This window comes from Bolinopsis microptera, chromosome 13, assembly GCF_026151205.1.
Source record: "Bolinopsis microptera isolate Bmic1 chromosome 13, MBARI_Bmic_1.0, whole genome shotgun sequence".
Classification (NCBI taxonomy): Eukaryota; Metazoa; Ctenophora; class Tentaculata; order Lobata; family Bolinopsidae; genus Bolinopsis; species Bolinopsis microptera.
Genome location: NC_087084.1, coordinates 5,083,030 through 5,101,136, shown reverse-complemented (window position 1 = coordinate 5,101,136; position 18,107 = coordinate 5,083,030). Strand labels below are relative to the sequence as shown.

At 37.6% G+C, this 18,107-nt stretch overlaps 2 protein-coding genes across 2 annotated transcripts in view; one reads left to right on the top strand and one right to left on the bottom strand.

Moving 5' to 3' along the window:
• Positions 1–4,450: 4,450 nt before the first annotated feature.
• LOC134825493 (uncharacterized) overlaps positions 4,451–18,107 on the bottom strand; it is a 28,992-nt gene continuing 15,335 nt past the window's right edge. The window contains exons 21-23 of the mRNA XM_063837708.1: positions 5,333–5,426; positions 4,684–5,038; positions 4,451–4,535 (exon numbers count right to left, since the gene is read on the bottom strand). Coding sequence (XP_063693778.1) covers positions 4,451–4,535; positions 4,684–5,038; positions 5,333–5,426 — 534 coding nt within the window. The remainder of the gene's footprint in view (positions 4,536–4,683; positions 5,039–5,332; positions 5,427–18,107) is intronic.
• LOC134825276 (fucolectin-like) lies at positions 6,110–7,572 on the top strand. Its single transcript, XM_063837434.1, has 3 exons — positions 6,110–6,296; positions 6,630–6,776; positions 7,056–7,572. The coding sequence occupies exons 1-3, from the start codon at positions 6,183–6,185 to the stop codon at positions 7,494–7,496; spliced, it is 702 nt and encodes a 233-aa protein (XP_063693504.1). The 5' UTR covers positions 6,110–6,182; the 3' UTR covers positions 7,497–7,572.

Here is an 18,107-nt window from a genome sequence, read left to right as displayed (position 1 = left end):
TCTTCTAAGGACTCATTCCTGGAAAATCGACGACCCTCTACCGCAACATGTTCGAGGAGATAGACACCTGGGCTTCTGAGGCCTTGGGGCTACCAACCACAATACATTCTCATGGACTACGAGCTCGCCATTCACAACGCAGTTGCTTCATGCCTGCCTGCCTAGGTCGAAAATAAACTAGTAGTACACTATGGCTCAGATCATATCTCAAATTGGCAATGTTACGTATTCAAATTAACAGTTCAGATCACGTCTCTAATTGGAAATGTGTTGTATTGAAATCAGATCACAATTTCGGACAAATGTCGTTTTTTCTGGTACCCTGAGTCGGACAGATGTCGCTGTCGGACAGATGTCGCTGACAGGAGTCGTGTTACCCAGTAACCCTAACCCTGACCCTAACCCTGACCCTGACCCTAACCCTAACCCTAACCCTGACCCTGACCCTAACCCTGACCCTAACCCTGACCCTAACCCTGACCCTAACCCTGACTCTAACCCTGACCCTAACCCTGACCCTAACCCTGACCCTAACCCTGACCCTAACCCTTACCCTAACCCTGAATTGACCCCAGTGTAATTACATGGGGGGTCAATTGTCGGGGGTAGATTGCATCAGGGGGTCATTTGTCGGAGGGGGGGGGGGGGGGGGGGGGGAGGGGGTCAATTGTTGCGGTACCGTACTATATAAGTATATAAGTATATAGCGTACTATACCTCTCATTTGGAGATTCAGTGCCATGGTTGTCAGCTTTTTATCAACTCCGGCCAATTTCTTGACTGCGCTAATCAACTCGGTTTTATTGACTTTTAGTTTTGGTGCCAAATAAGCAAAATTCCAAATAACTTAAGAACTTAAAAGAAAGATAAAAGAAACCTGCCAATTTATAAATTTAACGCTGCCATAATAAGATTATAGCATTATAATCTATTTGGCATGGATTGATAATTTTATAACAAATCCTGCAAAGTTAATGGAAAACCTGCCGATTTAACTTTATCACTGCCGTAATCTATCCGGCAAGGATTGATAATTTTATAAAAAATCCTGCCAAGTTAATGGAAAACCTGCCGATTTAACTTTATCACTGCCGTAATCCATCCGGAAAGGATTGATAATTTTATAGCAAATCCTGCCAAGTTAATAGAAAACCTGCCAAATAACAAATACCTGCGCTGTTGATGCAGGATCACTAGTTAATTAGGCAGGTTTTGACATAAAAAATTAAGAGAAAACCTGCGGATTTAGTGTAATATACTGCTGATCTGGACAGGGTAAATTAGATTACTAGGCAGGAGTGGTAATTTCGCAGTCTTCGCTATTAACTGGGCAGGTTTTAGGTTAAATTCGCAGTGGCAATGGCTGGAAGGGGCCTTATCAAATTGCATAAAACGTGGAGAAAAATGCTTTTAAAAAAACTTCGTGATTTTTTTTTCAAGAATACTAAAATCACCAGTATATTTAAAGTCACTATTGTGACTTAGGAATCCTAGAGCACATCCAGAGAATGGGGTTGGACAGCACTACGCATCTCTACATCCTAACCGAACCCCAGTTTTATCTTTTAAGTTACTTGATTTACAGAGTAAAACTGTTCGTAGAAAGATTGTAGAAGCGATGTATATATTGAGATTAAGTCCTGAAATGAATGATCGTTCTGAGTTGAGTTATTTGTACAAATATTTAGTCGATATTTAACTAGTAAGTAATGTATTGATAGGACTAGCTTGGATAGTAACCATGGCAACCGAGTTATCGTTGATTAAGTGCTGATTTTATCAATAGTTTTTTACACATGAATTGGGGATTTCTGAACAACCAGTTTTACGTTTACTAATTAGTATAGTATCATGAGTAGTACAGGATTTAGTTGTATTAGCTTACATTTCTTCTGTCGTATTTTTTGAAGTTTTGAATTTTTTGCAATTACATTTTTGGGTCATATTTCGTAAATTTTATTTCTCTGTTTTTGTTTTAATGTTATTTTAAATTTCTTTCCGTCGTTAATTTTACACATGTTTAACAATTTTATTACAGAACTGAAGAAGACGTAGTTACGTGGAATGATTATTTCAATTCAATAAAGTTTCTAGCCTAAAGTCTGTTTCTTCATTTTGTTCGCATCTTTAAGAGTCAAAAGATAACTTCTCCAAGCAAAATCAAGTTCAAATGCGACTCATAAATATAGCCCCCTTTAACTACTATTGTGACGGTACATTAGAACTAGACAGAAACAAAGTGTGAAGGGCCTGAACGGAACCCCTCGGTTCAGTTCCTTGTTTAACACTGCCGTACAGCAAGGACATCCACCTTTTCCAAGAGGGCAAACCAAACCCCCGTGGTTCACTTAATGTAGCAGACGGGTTACACACAATTGATACATCCAAAGTTAATGTGCCCACGTGCCTTGGACCTTGTTTGATCCCACGTGGTGACTTTGTTTGTGCCCACGTTGACCGCAGCAGCTATCTGATATATCTCCACATAAACAATGGCCTAATGCTTTTAGATAAGTTCAAACAGTGCCGACCCAGACTTAAAAGAACTTGGTGGAACCTTAAAGTCGACTGTACTGGCTTTAGCAGTGTCCCTTTTAATTATAATCAATCTGTGTTATCATGAATATCAAGCATATATCAAATATCAAAATATAAATGTTTAAAAATAATAAGCCATAGATATAAGCTTAAAAGGAGTCGAAAGTTTGTTTCTACAGGTTTTATCTCTTCCAAGGGGGTATGAGAACACAGACAATGAAACATGAAAGTTAATTACAAACCTGAAACTGGAGAATAACCAGGAAGCATCTTCTATAATTCATGTATCCTTAGTTTTTAAATTAGCAATTTTATATCATTAATTGTTTACTAATTTTAAACCTCCTATTTGAAGTGCTTATTCGTCCAGGAAAATTGTACTAATACACGCTACCTTTGGGAAAGGGCATCAAGTTCGCAAAGGATCGTTAACCAGACCGTCCAAAGTGAGAATAACTTAATAAAGGTGAGAAAAACATAATCTAGGTGAAGAATAACTTTAACCAAGCACTGAGAATATCCTAAACAATGCAACTGCTGGAGAATAACTTAATCAATGCACTGAGAAAATAACTTAATCAAGTGAAAAGAACATACTCAAGGTGAGGAATGACTTAATCCAAGTGTGAGAAGAACTTAATCTAGGTAAGAATAACTTAATCAAGGTGAGAATAAAAACTTTTAACAATGCAACTGAGAAATAACTTAATCACGGGTGAGAATGACTTAAATCAGGTGAGAATAAACAAATCAAGTGTGAAGAATAAACTTAATCAAGCTGAGAATAAATATAATCAAGTGAAAATAACTTAATCCAATGCACTGAAATAAACTTTTAATCAATGCACTGAAATAACTCAATCAAGGTGATAATGACTTAATCCAAACGTGAGAATGTGACTTATCAAGTGAAGAAATAACTTAGTCAAGGGTGGAATAACTAAATCAAGGTGAAGAATAACTTAATCAGCTGAAGAAAAATTTAATCCAAGGTGAAGAATAACTTAACAATGCACTGTAGAATAACATTAATCAAATGCACTGAGAATAACTTTAATCAATGCACTGAGATATTAACTTAATCAAGGTGAAATGACTTAATCAAGTGATAAATGACTTAATCCATGGTGAGAATAACATAATCACTGTGAGAATAACTTAATCAAAATGTGAAAAATACATAATCAAAAGGTGAGAATAACTTTAATTCAAGGTGAGAATGACTTTATCGCTGGTTCAAACCTTACAGTATAACGCACACTCCTGAGAGAGGTAAGCTTTCTTCGATTTTTTGATCGTATTGAGAAGGGGGCGAAAAGGCCAACTTTTGTTGGCCTCAAAATATTTGGCCTACCGGTCTAACTGCATCCAAACTGCACATAGTTCCGATGTTAAAAAATTCATATAACATTGCTGTTACTCTTCTTGTGCCGTGTTTCAGTATTTACAAGTAAATTAGCAAGGACAAAAATCCAGTTGTGGAGCAGCATGACACCAGAAATCGTGATAATTTATAGTACATAATATTCTGATAATACACGTCATGTATTCATCAGAAGTTTTCAGAACCTAGCGATTATAAAAATTCAGATAACAAATTGCTGGTTACTCCTTCTGTGCCGTGTTACCATATTTTTCAAGTAAATTATCAGGACAACTGGGACAGAAGGCAAGATCCATGTCATGACACTGAACAGAGGGCGGTTACTCCGTTAGCCGACTTGTAACTTGTTAGGTACCAACATTTTAACCAATTCGCTTGTTTTCAACAATCAAGGGAATGTTTGTGCCGCAATTTGGTTATAGAAACCGAACAGCAACTGAAAAGTGTCACTGGAAACAAGTTTTCGATAAAGATATCAAATTTTGATTTAACATCAAAATCTTGATCTTGATATTTCTTGAAAGTATCTTACTCAGGATTGGTAGGCATGCGCCGGATGAGGGGTGAGCGGGTAGATTCGGTGTAGTTCCTTCCAGATCGGTTAAATGAACTTCTGAGGAGTGATCGGCAATTAATTAACAATTCAGCTCATATTTTAAAGCTCTTAGAGACAGAAACTGGGGTTCAGATTTTAAACCAAATGCAGGAAAGGGCGTTTTATGCCGCAAGGACGCATTAATCAATTATTAAACATGCCCTACCTAACAGACAGGGGCTGATCGTGAGATCTATCAACTTTAGGGGGAGTGTATGGTCTCTCCTGCAGCTGAGGCGATGAGATCCTTCCTGGAGACGTTACCCGGCCTGAAGATGACATCATGTTTGGAGATGATATCCTGGTCTCTCCAGATACTATCCGGTCCTGAGGTCCGGGGTGGGAACGTGAGGGAGTAGTTGCACGTGGAGTTATGCTGCGCGCACGTGGTGTTGTGATTGTTGGCGCGTTGCCACGGATGGATGTCACACTTTCACGGATTAGCTGTTCGGCAAGGTCCGGGTTGAAGGGTGAGGCCGTTTCTGGGATGGGGTCGTCTACAGGTTCTATCAGCATGAAACCTTGGAGGTAAAAGGGGGTTAGGAAATGCTATTTATTCTGTTTGCGATATTTTAAGTGTTTATTTTCATGAAGAGCTTTATTCGATGGATCAGTTGCTTTAAAATAAGGGTGGGCATTTCACAGCTGTCCAAAAAAAAAACAAATACGTCTTGCTTCAGGCTCCTGCTGTAATCTACATAATATTGATTTTACACCTGTAAATAGCTTATTTAATGTAAAATTAAAAGAATTACCTCCTTATTAAAAGTAAGACTGATAAAGTTATAGATGTCAATGAAAATGTTGGCACTGACCGTTATGTTGGAAGATTCCAGCAGTAGTTGGGTTATCAGTGCCCCGCGGAGAATACTCCTCAATCTTCACCGTGGACAGAAGTGCTCTTCCCATCTGAAATATATCGTATCATTATATTATGGTATTATCAAACAGAGATATCAATAATTCATTATCCAATTCAATTAATATTTTATATTTGTGACTATTAAGAGTACGTCTTGGGAACATGAAGTTCACACAATTATTTACTATAAATAATTGTTATTTCAAAATTTATGGGGCAGCGTTTCGCTACATGACAAGTTAACGTCATTCAGTGAAGATTTACGTGTCCACCAATAAATATAATATGAAACAATTATAAACATACCATGCTTGTTCTATTATGATGGAAAGATAGTGACGATAGTATGGCTGACATTGGACAATATAAACTCCTCTAACGTTAAGAAAGTTCGCATTTTTCAGTTAATTTTGAAATGTAAATAACAAAAACATTTTGTAGAATTAAACGCGAGAACAAAAACGTATATTTTCATTATCCCGTTACGCTTATAATAAATTTCGTTAAAACAATCTTCCCGAAAAAGAGTTATTGTTAGCTTTTATAATGGGTTGGCTATCTGGCGCCAGGAACAAAACCACCATTGCCGCGAGAATAAAAGTAAAACCTCTAGCTGACAAAAACATAACTAAACAATTCATAACGTTAAAATTAAATAACGAAGGCACAATGAAAGGTTTTGTATTCATTGTTTAATAACTCAAACTTTCCAACTCAAATGAACAGTCAACAGACGCCAGTAAATAACACACTGACAGTAACGAAACCAAGCAGACCTATGTAAAGGAGGCTGGCCCAGTGCGATGCTCATTTCTTATCGCATCAAGATGAACTCAACAATAGTTTTATTGGCTTTGATCGGTATTCAGCTGGCTTATTGCCAAAAAAACCTCGCTTTGAGACGTCCCACTTCTCAGGTCAGTTAGAAGGTAATTTTTTAATGTTTATTGTTTAACAGGTAAAACTCAATTTCTTTCCTTTTTGACATTACCAAATGCTTATAATGTAGTAAAAAAGCGTCGAATAAGCTCAAACGAGCTTAAGATCTTTATTTTCAATGATTGATCTAGGCTCCTCATTCAATCAATCAGTTTATATATGCATATAGTTAATCAATTAATCAATTAATCAATTAATCAATTAATCAATTAATCAATTAATCAATTAATCAATTAATCAATTAATCAATTAATCAATTAATCAATTAGTGACTCAACCAATTAACAAATTAATAAATTAATCAATTCCAGAGTTCTACATACGGAGGATACATACGGCGCGGACAATGTCCGGGTCCAAAAGGGGAGAGCGACAAAGCAGTGGACGGGTTTACCAATGGAGACTGGGGAGACAACTCGTGTACACACACCAAATATGCTAAAGATAACTGGTGGCAGGTTTTTAAGACTTTGTTAACAAAATAACTTTTTTATTTTATTTTATTTTTTAATTGATTAACAAAAAATAACCTGATTAGTAAGATGAACATTTTTCATCTTAAACGAGTGTAGGACACTCAAAAAGGAATTTTTAATATTGATGTTACACTTCGACTCAAAAACAATATAAAACAATGGAATTTTTAAAACTTATTAATTTACATGCATCAAAATCAAACAAGAGTTTAGAAGAGTTAATTTGTGTTAAAACTGAGCGTAATTTTACTGTTCTTTTAGGTTACACTCGAAAAGGTCTACACAATTGAGGCGGTGAAGATTTTCAACAGAATAGATTGTGCTGGTTCTAGAATCATCGGCGCTAAAATCATGGTAGGAAAGGATGGAGCCTTTGAAGAATGTGCCACCGTTGAGGAATTAATTAAGGTAAGTGAAACATTCCAGTGTGCCCCAGGACTGGAGGGTGATGTCGTGAAGATTGTTCAGGATGAAGCTGTTTTGACACTTTGCGAGGTTCAGATATTTGGCAGTGAGTCAAGTGCGGATGAAGAGGAGGAAGAGGAGGAAGAGGAGGAAGAGGAGGAAGAGGAGGAAGAGGAAGAAGAGGACAAAAAGGAGAAGAAGAAGAAAGACAAAAAGGAGAAGAAAAAGGAGAAGAGAAAGGAGAAGAAAAAGAAGGACAAGAAGGACAAGAAGAAGAAAAAAGATGATGCTGAATAAAACATGATTAGTCAAATTGTCTAGAACAAAAAGTTTATGATTATTGTATAAGAATCTACAATTTGTTATAACTTAATTCAAAGCCATCTGTTTTATTTTTCAATATATGTATATGGTATCAATATCATGTGTTTTAAAAAATTAAAAAAATCTTACTGCCCGATGTTTATCAAACAGTTTCATCGTCAGAAATTATGTTTAGCCTGACATTAGCTCCATATTTATTAAAGTGAGGATTTTAAATTTAAGGTGCAAAGTGTCATAATGCGTTTAGTTTTTCTTCGCTTCGATTAGGAAAGTAAATGTTCTGGTTTTAATTGATGGTATCTACGAAGGATGTTTTTTTCCAGGCACGTACACGATTAGTAATACATATAAAGTCAAACCTATACCGGGCCTAACGAAAAGAGCACGGTATAGAAAAAAAGACACAGGCTAGCAATAAACACATCTATGGATATTCATTGACCTAGGGATATTCATTGACCTTACTGGGTCGCGCTCAGCCTGTCATTCCACCTAATCTCTATTCATAATTCATATGTTTATGAACATGATAGCCTGAGGTCCCCAGGTAAAACAATAATGATTAATGATTTGACAGAATTAAATTATTTGTCTAATTACTTTGATCACAAGTCTAAATTTTATTCATGCTGCTCCGAATGGCTAAATCTCGTTCAAACCAAAGAAAGAAACTCAGATATTGGTGACAATCACTATTCAGTGTCCCTTTTCTTCTTTTTCATCTCTTTCTTCTTTTCGTCTTTTGTCTTTCTTCTTTTTATCTTTTTCATCTTTTTTGTCTTTTTAAAATATTTTTTGTCTTTCTTGTCAATTTTGTACTCCTTCTCCTTCAATTGCACGTTTTGCATTTGGTATGAGCACAGTGCGCTCAGCGCACGTGTCGTTGCATCATTGATCGCTGGTTTATATCCCGTCCATTTCTCTGTCGCCTTCACCGTTAGTGGAACAAGTAGATTCCTTTGCTCGGTACATGTCTAATTCAGTAAAAAACAGCCAAAATCACCGATGTTATATCAGAGTTATTTCTACTTACAAGAAAGATATTATGGAATGCATTATAATTATTATATCAGCCTGCATCAATATTACCAATTTGGTAATTTAAAATTTTCGAGAAGGTCATCTATGTACAAATTGCTCAGAGTTTGGATTTAAGAAAGACTATGTAACTTGAACACCTATGGTATTAGGGGTACGGTACTTTACTTATGCTCTTATGGAATAGCTATTTGGCTAGCAAAAAGCAGGATGTTATGTTTAACAATGTATAACCAATAACCATCGGATACAATGAATGTGAAATTTGGTGTACCACAAGCCCACTAGGGTCAAATGGGCCATTAACCCTAGAATGTTCACTTATTAATACTATTGTTAGTCTGGTAGCTGGTGCTAAAAGTAAAATCTTTATAACTTTGAGCTTTTGAGGCAAGTAAGACCTGTAATTCATTTGCATGATAACAGTTTTGTCGCGTTGGGGTCTATAAACTATCAATTACCTTAAACGATCTGCTTTGATTGTCATGGAAGGTCGTAGAACGATGGGTCATATCCTGCTCCTGGATCAATATTGTTCATTCACTATTGTTAGTCTGGTGGCTGGTGCTAAGATCTGTATAACTCGGAGGCAAGTGAGACCTGTAATTCATCTGCATGATAACCATTTGAAGGAGCAGTTTTGTCGTTCGTGCTGTATGCTATTATCATTATTATAATTATTATCATTATGTGTCTATGATCAAATATTATTGTAATTGCTTCATTTATTATATTTTGGCGATCAACTGTCTTCCTTTGTCAATATAACCAATAACATGTTTGATTAATGATAAGCTGGTGCTAAGAATTAGATAATTTACATTTGGGGCAAGTGAGACCTGTAATTATTCTGCATGATAAACATAAAGGAGCAGTTTTGTCGCGTCGTTCGTGTTGGGGTCATAAACGATCAAACACCTTAGGGGTCGTTCACATATTATCAAGTAATCACTTTTTGGGTAATTTTCAACCCCCCTCCCCGTATTCGTAATCAGCTTTACAATTAAAAATAGCTATTGTGTCAAACTTACACTAGCGTAATACTAATAATTTAGGATTAGGAACCCCATCCCCCCTCGGGTTAATGGGCGAACCTTTATTATTATTACTATTCTTTTAGAGAGGCTGGGGCCTGGGCCACGAGAGGATAGCATGTGGATGCTTTGCTTACCTCTGGAGTATGGCAGTCCTATGGGAGGATGCCGGAGGAATGTGTAATGTAGGATGATGGTAAGTGTTGTAAGATGTGTCGTGTATGAACGCTTAAGTGGCAACTGGGTGTGGAAGAAAAAGTTGACTCTGACTTATGCTTTGATTGTCATGGAAGATCTGTATAATTTACGTTTGAGGCAAGTGAGACCTGTAATTCATTTGCATGATAACAGTTTTGTCGCGTTGGGGTATTGAACTATCAATTACCTTAAACGTTATGCTTTGATTGTCATGGAAGGTCGTAGAACAATGACCCGCTCCTGGATAAATGGACTGTTTCGAGCACATTACAAACATCTAGACACTAAGACACTCTCTCTCTCTAACTACGTATAGTAATCTGTGTTTAGTACCTAATCTGTGATCTCTGCGGTCTTCGTACGTGGTTTGCTGCTTCGTACGTGGTTTGCTGCTTCGTACGTGGTTTGCTGCTTCGTACGTGGTTTGCTGCATATTAGTTTACCAATATCTGTGTGTGAATTAAGGACATGGTAACACCTCCATATTGCCATCTCCGTTCTCACAATATAAGTGTTTTTAACTTAAAAGTTAAAATGCTCTGTCTCAGGCTTACTAAGAAGACATTTGTAGGCCGAAAGTCTTGACAGCTGCGAGTCAGATAGTTAGGACTCCACTGGCAGAACCAGGATCAACATTCAGTACATATTGATTGTGGACACAAATACATAATAAATCCTTGATACTTACTTATCTATACTATATTTTAAACTTGACGAACTCCCCCGGCAACGGGGAAATTTCATAAAAGACATTGAAAATCTACCTAAAAATGACCCTCTGGTGTCACCGATTTGAGCTTGCAAATGGAGTTGACACCTCGCCATTTTTAGCAGGGTTGTAAAAAAGGATAAGAATAGGATATACTATAGTATTCTTAGAATTTTGATTAAGGCTTTAGATTTTCTATAATTAACGTCGGAAGTGAGGTAAAATGAACGTTAGAATAATTGTGTTATTTTAGCAAAGGTAAATGGCGCGTTGCCATGCTTTATCAATCAGTTAGAAATAACTAACAGATAAACAGGTTTACAAATACCGCTCGCCTCTAGTTTAGCTGCTGCCTGGTTTCTAGTTATAATATTCAACAAAAATATATACGTCTTCTCCGTCTATTGAGACAGCTGCAATAACAAGGTTTACTTGTCTTTTTGACTTTTTGAGTAGTGAGCTACTAGTTCAGTAGTTCACTAATCACTAATAATATTTTGACAGCTTGGTAATATTGACCCCAGGCAAAGACCTGCAACATATTCGCCCCACTCACCCAGCCTCATAACATGACCAAGTCAACTGGGGATCTAACCCTTTTTACTTTTTTAAGTGAGTGGGCTTACCTCAACTAATGGTATTGTAGTACTGTAGTAGTGAATAGCCTGTGAAAAGTGATCTGTATGCAGGATTAGAGAAGCAATGGTCATAGTATGCCCTTGTGGTCTTGGTGGCTCAACAGTTGTTGTTATTTTATAGCTTGCGGCTGGTGGCAGAAACCATTTTATTAAAAATTTAAAAACATCGTATTTCCGACCCAAGACGCGAGATCTGAACCATGGCAGGCCCTCACAAAGCATTAGAATACACGAGATCTGAGCCAAGTAATCTGAGCAAAGTAACCTGAACCACTTTATTGGCTGGTGCCCGAAGTGGTCTTACCAACGAGGAGGATACTTTGACTTCTTCTACCTTAGGGGTCGTTCACATATTAAGTAATCGTGTGACCCTTCCTTCCCCAGCAACTCGTTAGTCTTTAACTTCCAACAAATTAACACCAACTTCTCCCTCCGACCTAAGCCAGCAATTGTATAAATTGAGTTTTAACTATTCGACCGTTGTCCGCTGTAATTACAATTGTCGAGAGATCCTTCCAGCCGGGGATTCCACTCTTGTATCGTGTAAACTTCTAACACATCTCAGATCCTCCCTCTCTCCGCCATCAGAGTCCTCATTCCTGTAGATTCTGAACAGGACACTTAAATGCAGTTCTTTAAATATAATATTATTATGTATACCTGTATATAACTTTTTGTAAATTGGTCATTACGTATCTATATTCTCTAACATTTTTGTGAAATTCTGACCCGAACAACGTGAATTATTAAAGGGTTGCGTGTGGGTAGTTACATTTGGGCCACCCTGTATATATATTATTACTTTGGATAGATTCGTAGATTCCTCTACTGGGTAATCGAATAGTTTGACCGCCTTTGCAGCATCGCAAAGTCCATAAAAAGATAAAAGAATTTTTATTAGGGCGGCTGTGATTGCCGCCCTAATAAACTGCAAATTAACCCATTACTGCAAATGAATTACCATCAAACAGTGACTGTTTTTACCTGGGGATCCCAGGCTATTATGTTCTTTAACAATAGAGATTCGACCTTGATTCCATGTCTGCCAAATCACAGTTTAATTGATGTTACCAATCGCACGAAGAATTGGTCCTAGACTCTAGAGTCATTACCAAAACTTACGTACATAGTGTTTGTTATCATTTTGTTTAATTTTTTGGTCAAGTGTTTAACTGCAACCAATTAAGTATAGGTTTATACTATCTATTTTTATTATATATCTATTCAATCTCTCTATCTTAACTCAACTGTAACTAATTCAGTACCAGGTTTATGTTATTATTGTTGCTGATTCTTAGGACCTGGAAGTTCTCTCAATCTTCTAGCGTAACTGAATTTGTTGTGGATACAACAGAATATTCTACACCACTCCCACCGGCTGATGGGTCTGAATTCCAAGGTAATTTTCAAAATTCATATAAATATAAGGAAGCGTTCACATAATAAAACTCTCTATTTAGCGAGGGATCATGCGATTTTTTTTTCTTTACCGCGCACTTGTTTACAGAGGTCCATTAAAAACTATTAAAATTTGAAGTAGCGATTTAAATTGGGATTTCTGGGGCCCTATCATAAGCGCAATAAAAATCACGGCATCAATCGTCAACACCAAATATCTCACAGGGTGCAGTTTGAAAGAAGAACGAGGATTTCTGAAGTATGTTTGTGAATTAACTGAATATGATTATTATGACTATTTTGAAATCTGGGACACCTGAATCCAGCTCTACAAGTGCCACAACTCAAAGGAATATTACTTTACTTATTGGTTTCGCGGCCTCAACTCAGACATCTACAAAGAAGCAGGGCTGTGCTCCGAAGATCACCACCTTTACCAAGTCTGCGGAACGAGTACAATGCAAATGGGCAGGATAACAAATGATGAGACTCTATGTGGAAGCTATATCTGTGAATTGGACTCAGGGAGAATCTTTACCACCGTTGACATGGAAAACAGAGGCCTTCACTGCAACGGCCAACGAGACTGTGTGAATACCGATCTAGATGAGACAGGGTGTTCAGATGCTGATTATTCAATGAAATGGACAACCCTGCTAAGTAGAAAAAGAATATCATCCAAACATGTCTGTAATGGGATGTGCGAGCTTTGGAACTGTGAAGTGTGAGGACGAGGCTGATTGTGGAGGATACACTACGGTATCAGTTGTAACTACTTGGGTATAGGGAATTATCACTTACCAAAAAGCTGGATATGTGATGGTGTTAAGGATTGCAATGGCGGAGAAGACGAAAAGAACTGTGCTGTTACCAACGAGACACAGTACACTTGTGAACATTCTGAGGCAGGAGGAATAGTTCCTGTTTTAAATATCACACGATGTCATCAGATGGAGTTTGCTTCTGGGCCATCTCTGGAGGAAAACCCCGAACCTCAAGGAGATTTATTGTACTGCAAGAATTATGCGCCATATCAAACAAACTGCACTGACACCACCAAGATTGGAGGATATTGTCTTATGAACGGATACAAGTCCTCTTTTTCCAAATTTATGATATGTCGGGGAGAAAAGGCGTGTGACGATAATATCGAGAACCAGTGTCTTAGCACCTCCACCTCCTGCTCCATTCACAAACACTCACTGTGTGATGGTAAACAGGATTGTAACGATAAGAGCGACGAAACAAATCTTGACTGCACCTCGAAGACAGAACAGAAATGTAAAAGACGGATTGGAAATGCAGGGGAATTATCAATACCCCTGTCCTGGCTGAAAGACGGAGTAGTGGATTGCATTGGCGGCGCAGATGAAGAAGATATTTGGCCCACCTGTGGGTTCCAACAATCGTTAAGATTTGTTACCAGCAATGACCAAACATGTGAAAACGTTTATCTTTGCCAATGGGGCGATCCTGGATACGTGGAGTTCGGTCAACTCTGTGATGGAGTTGAAACTTGTGGGAATGAGAACAAAGTTTGCTCCGAGTCTAGTAGTTCACCAACAGTATCCACAACTGTTCTCACAACCGATAGAACCTTGACTAAGCATCTTTCACACTGCATTAAGGGGATCAAGAATACTCAAAACTTCAATGACACTTGCAAAACAGATGTCTCTTTCATCTTTCCGAATCATTACTTTTTTGGAGTGGAAAGCAGAACTACAGTGATCCTTCCAAAGAAACCTCAAACTTGTGACCACATGTTTGGAGAGCTGTATGTGTACACTAGTTGTACCGGTGAGTGTACCGACTCTACTTGTCCATTGAGAAATATTCCCAGATATGAAGTTTGTCCAGGACAATATCGCAACAGAATTGGCACCATTGCCAACAATGAATATTTGGCCTTCTTTATTAAGTCATTTGATATTATCTATACCAACAGATACTTTGTCTGTGATAACAAAGTAAAGTGCATCGACTTCTCAAAAGTATGCAACCTAGCTGATGACTGTGGGGATGGTTCTGACGAGGAAAGCTGCTCTAACCATTTTAAATGCAAACAAAGTGGTCTTTACATACCAAAGACTAGCAAATGTGATGGGTCGTTCGACTGCATGGATTTGTCCGACGAATGCAATGCTCAGTGTTCTACAACGATTCTTGAGGGCACAGTATTAAAGGTTCTCTCCTGGGTGATCGGGTTTCTAGCTATCCTTGCAAACTTAGTCATCATTGTCAAAAATGCAGGACCTCTGAAGAACTGTAAAACCACAGTGGCCCTGTTGAATAGATCTCTCATCATGATCATATCTTCAGGAGATCTTCTAGTGGGTGGATATCTATTTTGCATCTCAATCTACGATGGAATAATCTTTAAAGAAGATTACTGTACTCAGCAGATCAGTTGGATTACAAGCACCAACTGTTCAGTAATTGGTGTCCTCAGCACCATAGGCTCCCAAATTACTCTATTTGCAATGTGTGCATTGAGCCTTACCAGAATCTATGGAATATACAATTCCATGAGTATACCAGGAGAGGTAACGTGGAAGAAATCGCTGCAAGTTGCAGCAGGTTTGCTTATGATGACCCTAGCATCCATCACCATTGCTGTTATCCCAATCGTTAGCAGATTTGAGGATTTATTCGTCAATGGGGTGAAATACGCAGATCAACTGAAGGTTTTTATTGGAACACCTAATAAACAGAGGCTGCTTGCCATCTTTCGAGCATATTTTGGCAGAATGAAGGATACAACACTCGATTGGAAATTGATAAACAAAATGGTGTATGAGATGTATTCTCATGATAATGGCTATGAGGACCATACGACAGAGATTTCAAAAGTTGACTTCTATGGGAACGACGGGGTCTGCCTATTTAAGTATTTTGTCAAAGCAGAAGATCCTCAGAGGAACTTTGTATGGACAATCCTTGCATTGAACTTTGTCTGCTTCATTTTAATTACAATTTCCTATTTGGTAATAGGCATTATTTCTTACAGATCATCCAAAAGCTTGACAAAGACAGGAGGCAACGAACAGATTTCACGACGGAATAGAAAAATGAACATGAGAATCTCAATCATCATCACTACAGATTTTCTTTGCTAGATTCCATTCATAGTGATTTGTGTATTGCATTCCTTTGATGTCCTTGATGCAACACCCTGGTACAGCTTGTTCTCCATGATCATCCTCCCAATTAACTCTGTAATCAATCCATTGATCTACGATGATACTGTGACACACCTCCTCAGCCTTCCTGTTCAGAGATTTAGATCCTCCACGGCCAACTCAAGAACAATCAGGGACTTCAGAGAAAGAATAAGGAGACCAATACCACGTGAAACTATTGAGCTGGATGGTGTAGAGGTACAAGGTGGAGAAAAGCCTGTCACAGAAGCGCAAGCTGGAGAAGGAAACAATAAGAACCAAGTAGGAGATACCAACGTAGAGCTGACTGGAGAAGGAAACAACAAGAACCAAGTAGGAGATACCAACCTGGAGCTGACTGGAGATGGAAGCAACAATAACCAAGTAGGAGATACCAACCTGGAGCTGACTGGAGAAGAAAACAACAATAGCCAAGTAGGAGATACCAACCTGGAGCTGACTGGAGAAGGAAACAACAATAACCAAGTAGGAGATTCCAACCTGGAGCTGACTGGAGAAGGAAACAACAAGAACCAAGTAAGGGATACTAACCTGGAGCTGACTGGAGAAGGAAACAACAAGAACCAAGTAAGGGATACCAACCTGGAGCTGACTGGAGAAGGAAACAACAATAACCAAGTAGAATATATCAACCTAGAGCTGGCTGGAGAAGGAGACAACATGAACCAACAAAAACTATCAACCTTGATACGGTAGACGGACCCTTAGTTGCAGGAGCTATGGCAATACGAGTGTCAACTGTCAGTGCCCAAAAAGAATTGAAATTACGGTTAATTGAATCTGGAAATAGCATCAGAGCTAATGAAACAATTGAGGGAGCTGGAAAAATGTTAATGCTTAAGATAAAAAGAGATAAACAATACTCAAGAGATAGACAATGAAGTTGAATCCACTCTGTGATTACTCGCAGTTTTTTATGTACGCTATTATGTATCTATGGTAAAATATTATTGTTACTGCTGTATTTATTATATTTTGGCGATCAAAGTTGTCTTCTTTTGTGATTTGGATATTGATAAATTGTAGAAAACAATCATAATTCCTGATATAAGAGTAGGATTGTCCGGAATCAATTAACAGTAATGGTTTGACAGAATAAAATTATTTGTCTAATTACTAATCTAATTACTTTGATCACAAGTCTTAATTTTCTTCGTGCTGCTTTAAATGTTCAAAACCACAGAACGAATCTCGGAAATTGGTAACTCAGACGATCATTATTCAGCGTTCTTTTCCTTCTTTTTGTATTTTTTTTGTCTTTCTTCTTTTTGTCTTTTCTGTATTTTTTCTTCTTGTCCTTTATCTCCTTATTGTCTTCATCTTTGTCACCAGGTTCACCTCCAAATACTTGAACGTCGCAAAGTGTCAAGATATTCTTATCCTGAACTATTTTCACGACGTTACCCTTCAAACTTTTCTTGCACTCGAACCTCTCACTCTCGGTTATTTTTACCGTTATGGTGGCACATTCCTCAAATATTCCATCTTTTCCAACCATGATTTGAGCTCCAATTATCCTCTCACCACAACAGTCCATCCTGTTGAAGATCTTCACTGCATCAATTCTATAAACCTTCTCCAGTTTAACCTGTCACCATTTGCCCGTGTTGTATTTGGTGTGAGTGCACGTGTCGTCGCGCCATTGTCCACTGGTCTGCCCGTCCACTGCTCTGTCGCTTTGTCCGTTAGGTCGACATGGACATCTTCCGTATGTGGAGCTTTGGATGCAATTAATTATAGATAAATGAATTCTTGATAAACTGATTAATTGAACGGGGATTCATATTTATTTAAATGAGTGAAAGAAATATTTCATTGTTCGGCATTTTTCTGTCGTTAGTCTATTATATTATGTTGTCATCTGTTGTTGAAAGGAGGTCTGATTAGACAATAAGTTTACTTTATTACCATAATAGCAGTCCACAACTTTATTAGTTAACACCTTGTGGTTTGCCAGTTTTTATTAATAAATAACTTATAGTTACTTACTTTGGTATTATTATTATAATTAGTTGTACGTCTTTTGTATATAAATATACAAAAGGTGACTCCCTGTTTAATTATAACGATGCTATGTTTAACTCTATAATAGGGACAACTATAATTTGGGTAGGGTCTGTATAGTGTTAACTTGTCAACAATACCCACAATTGGTTCGTTTACTGCCTAGGATATGACTGGAATTATAATGTTCATGAAACTGCCGGAATTTATCAAACTTGTAATTTCAGTGTAAATGGATATTAACCCTTTTGAATGGTGGACATGTTATTGTATTCACTTAGAGTTTTTGTGTACTAGAGTCTTACTGAAAGAGTTAAGACTACAAACTTCTAATAAGTAAACACGGTAACTTTCATCCTCTTAATAAGTTTATTAGACAAACT

Excerpts from the sequence above, each read along its gene's own strand:
- LOC134825276 (XM_063837434.1), top strand. The coding sequence starts at position 6,183 with ATGCTCATTTCTTATCGCATCAAGATGAACTCAACAATAGTTTTATTG. Across the intron at positions 6,297-6,629 it reads TGAGACGTCCCACTTCTCAG|AGTTCTACATACGGAGGATA; the intron begins GTCAGTTAGAAG and ends AATCAATTCCAG. Across the intron at positions 6,777-7,055 it reads CTAAAGATAACTGGTGGCAG|GTTACACTCGAAAAGGTCTA; the intron begins GTTTTTAAGACT and ends CTGTTCTTTTAG.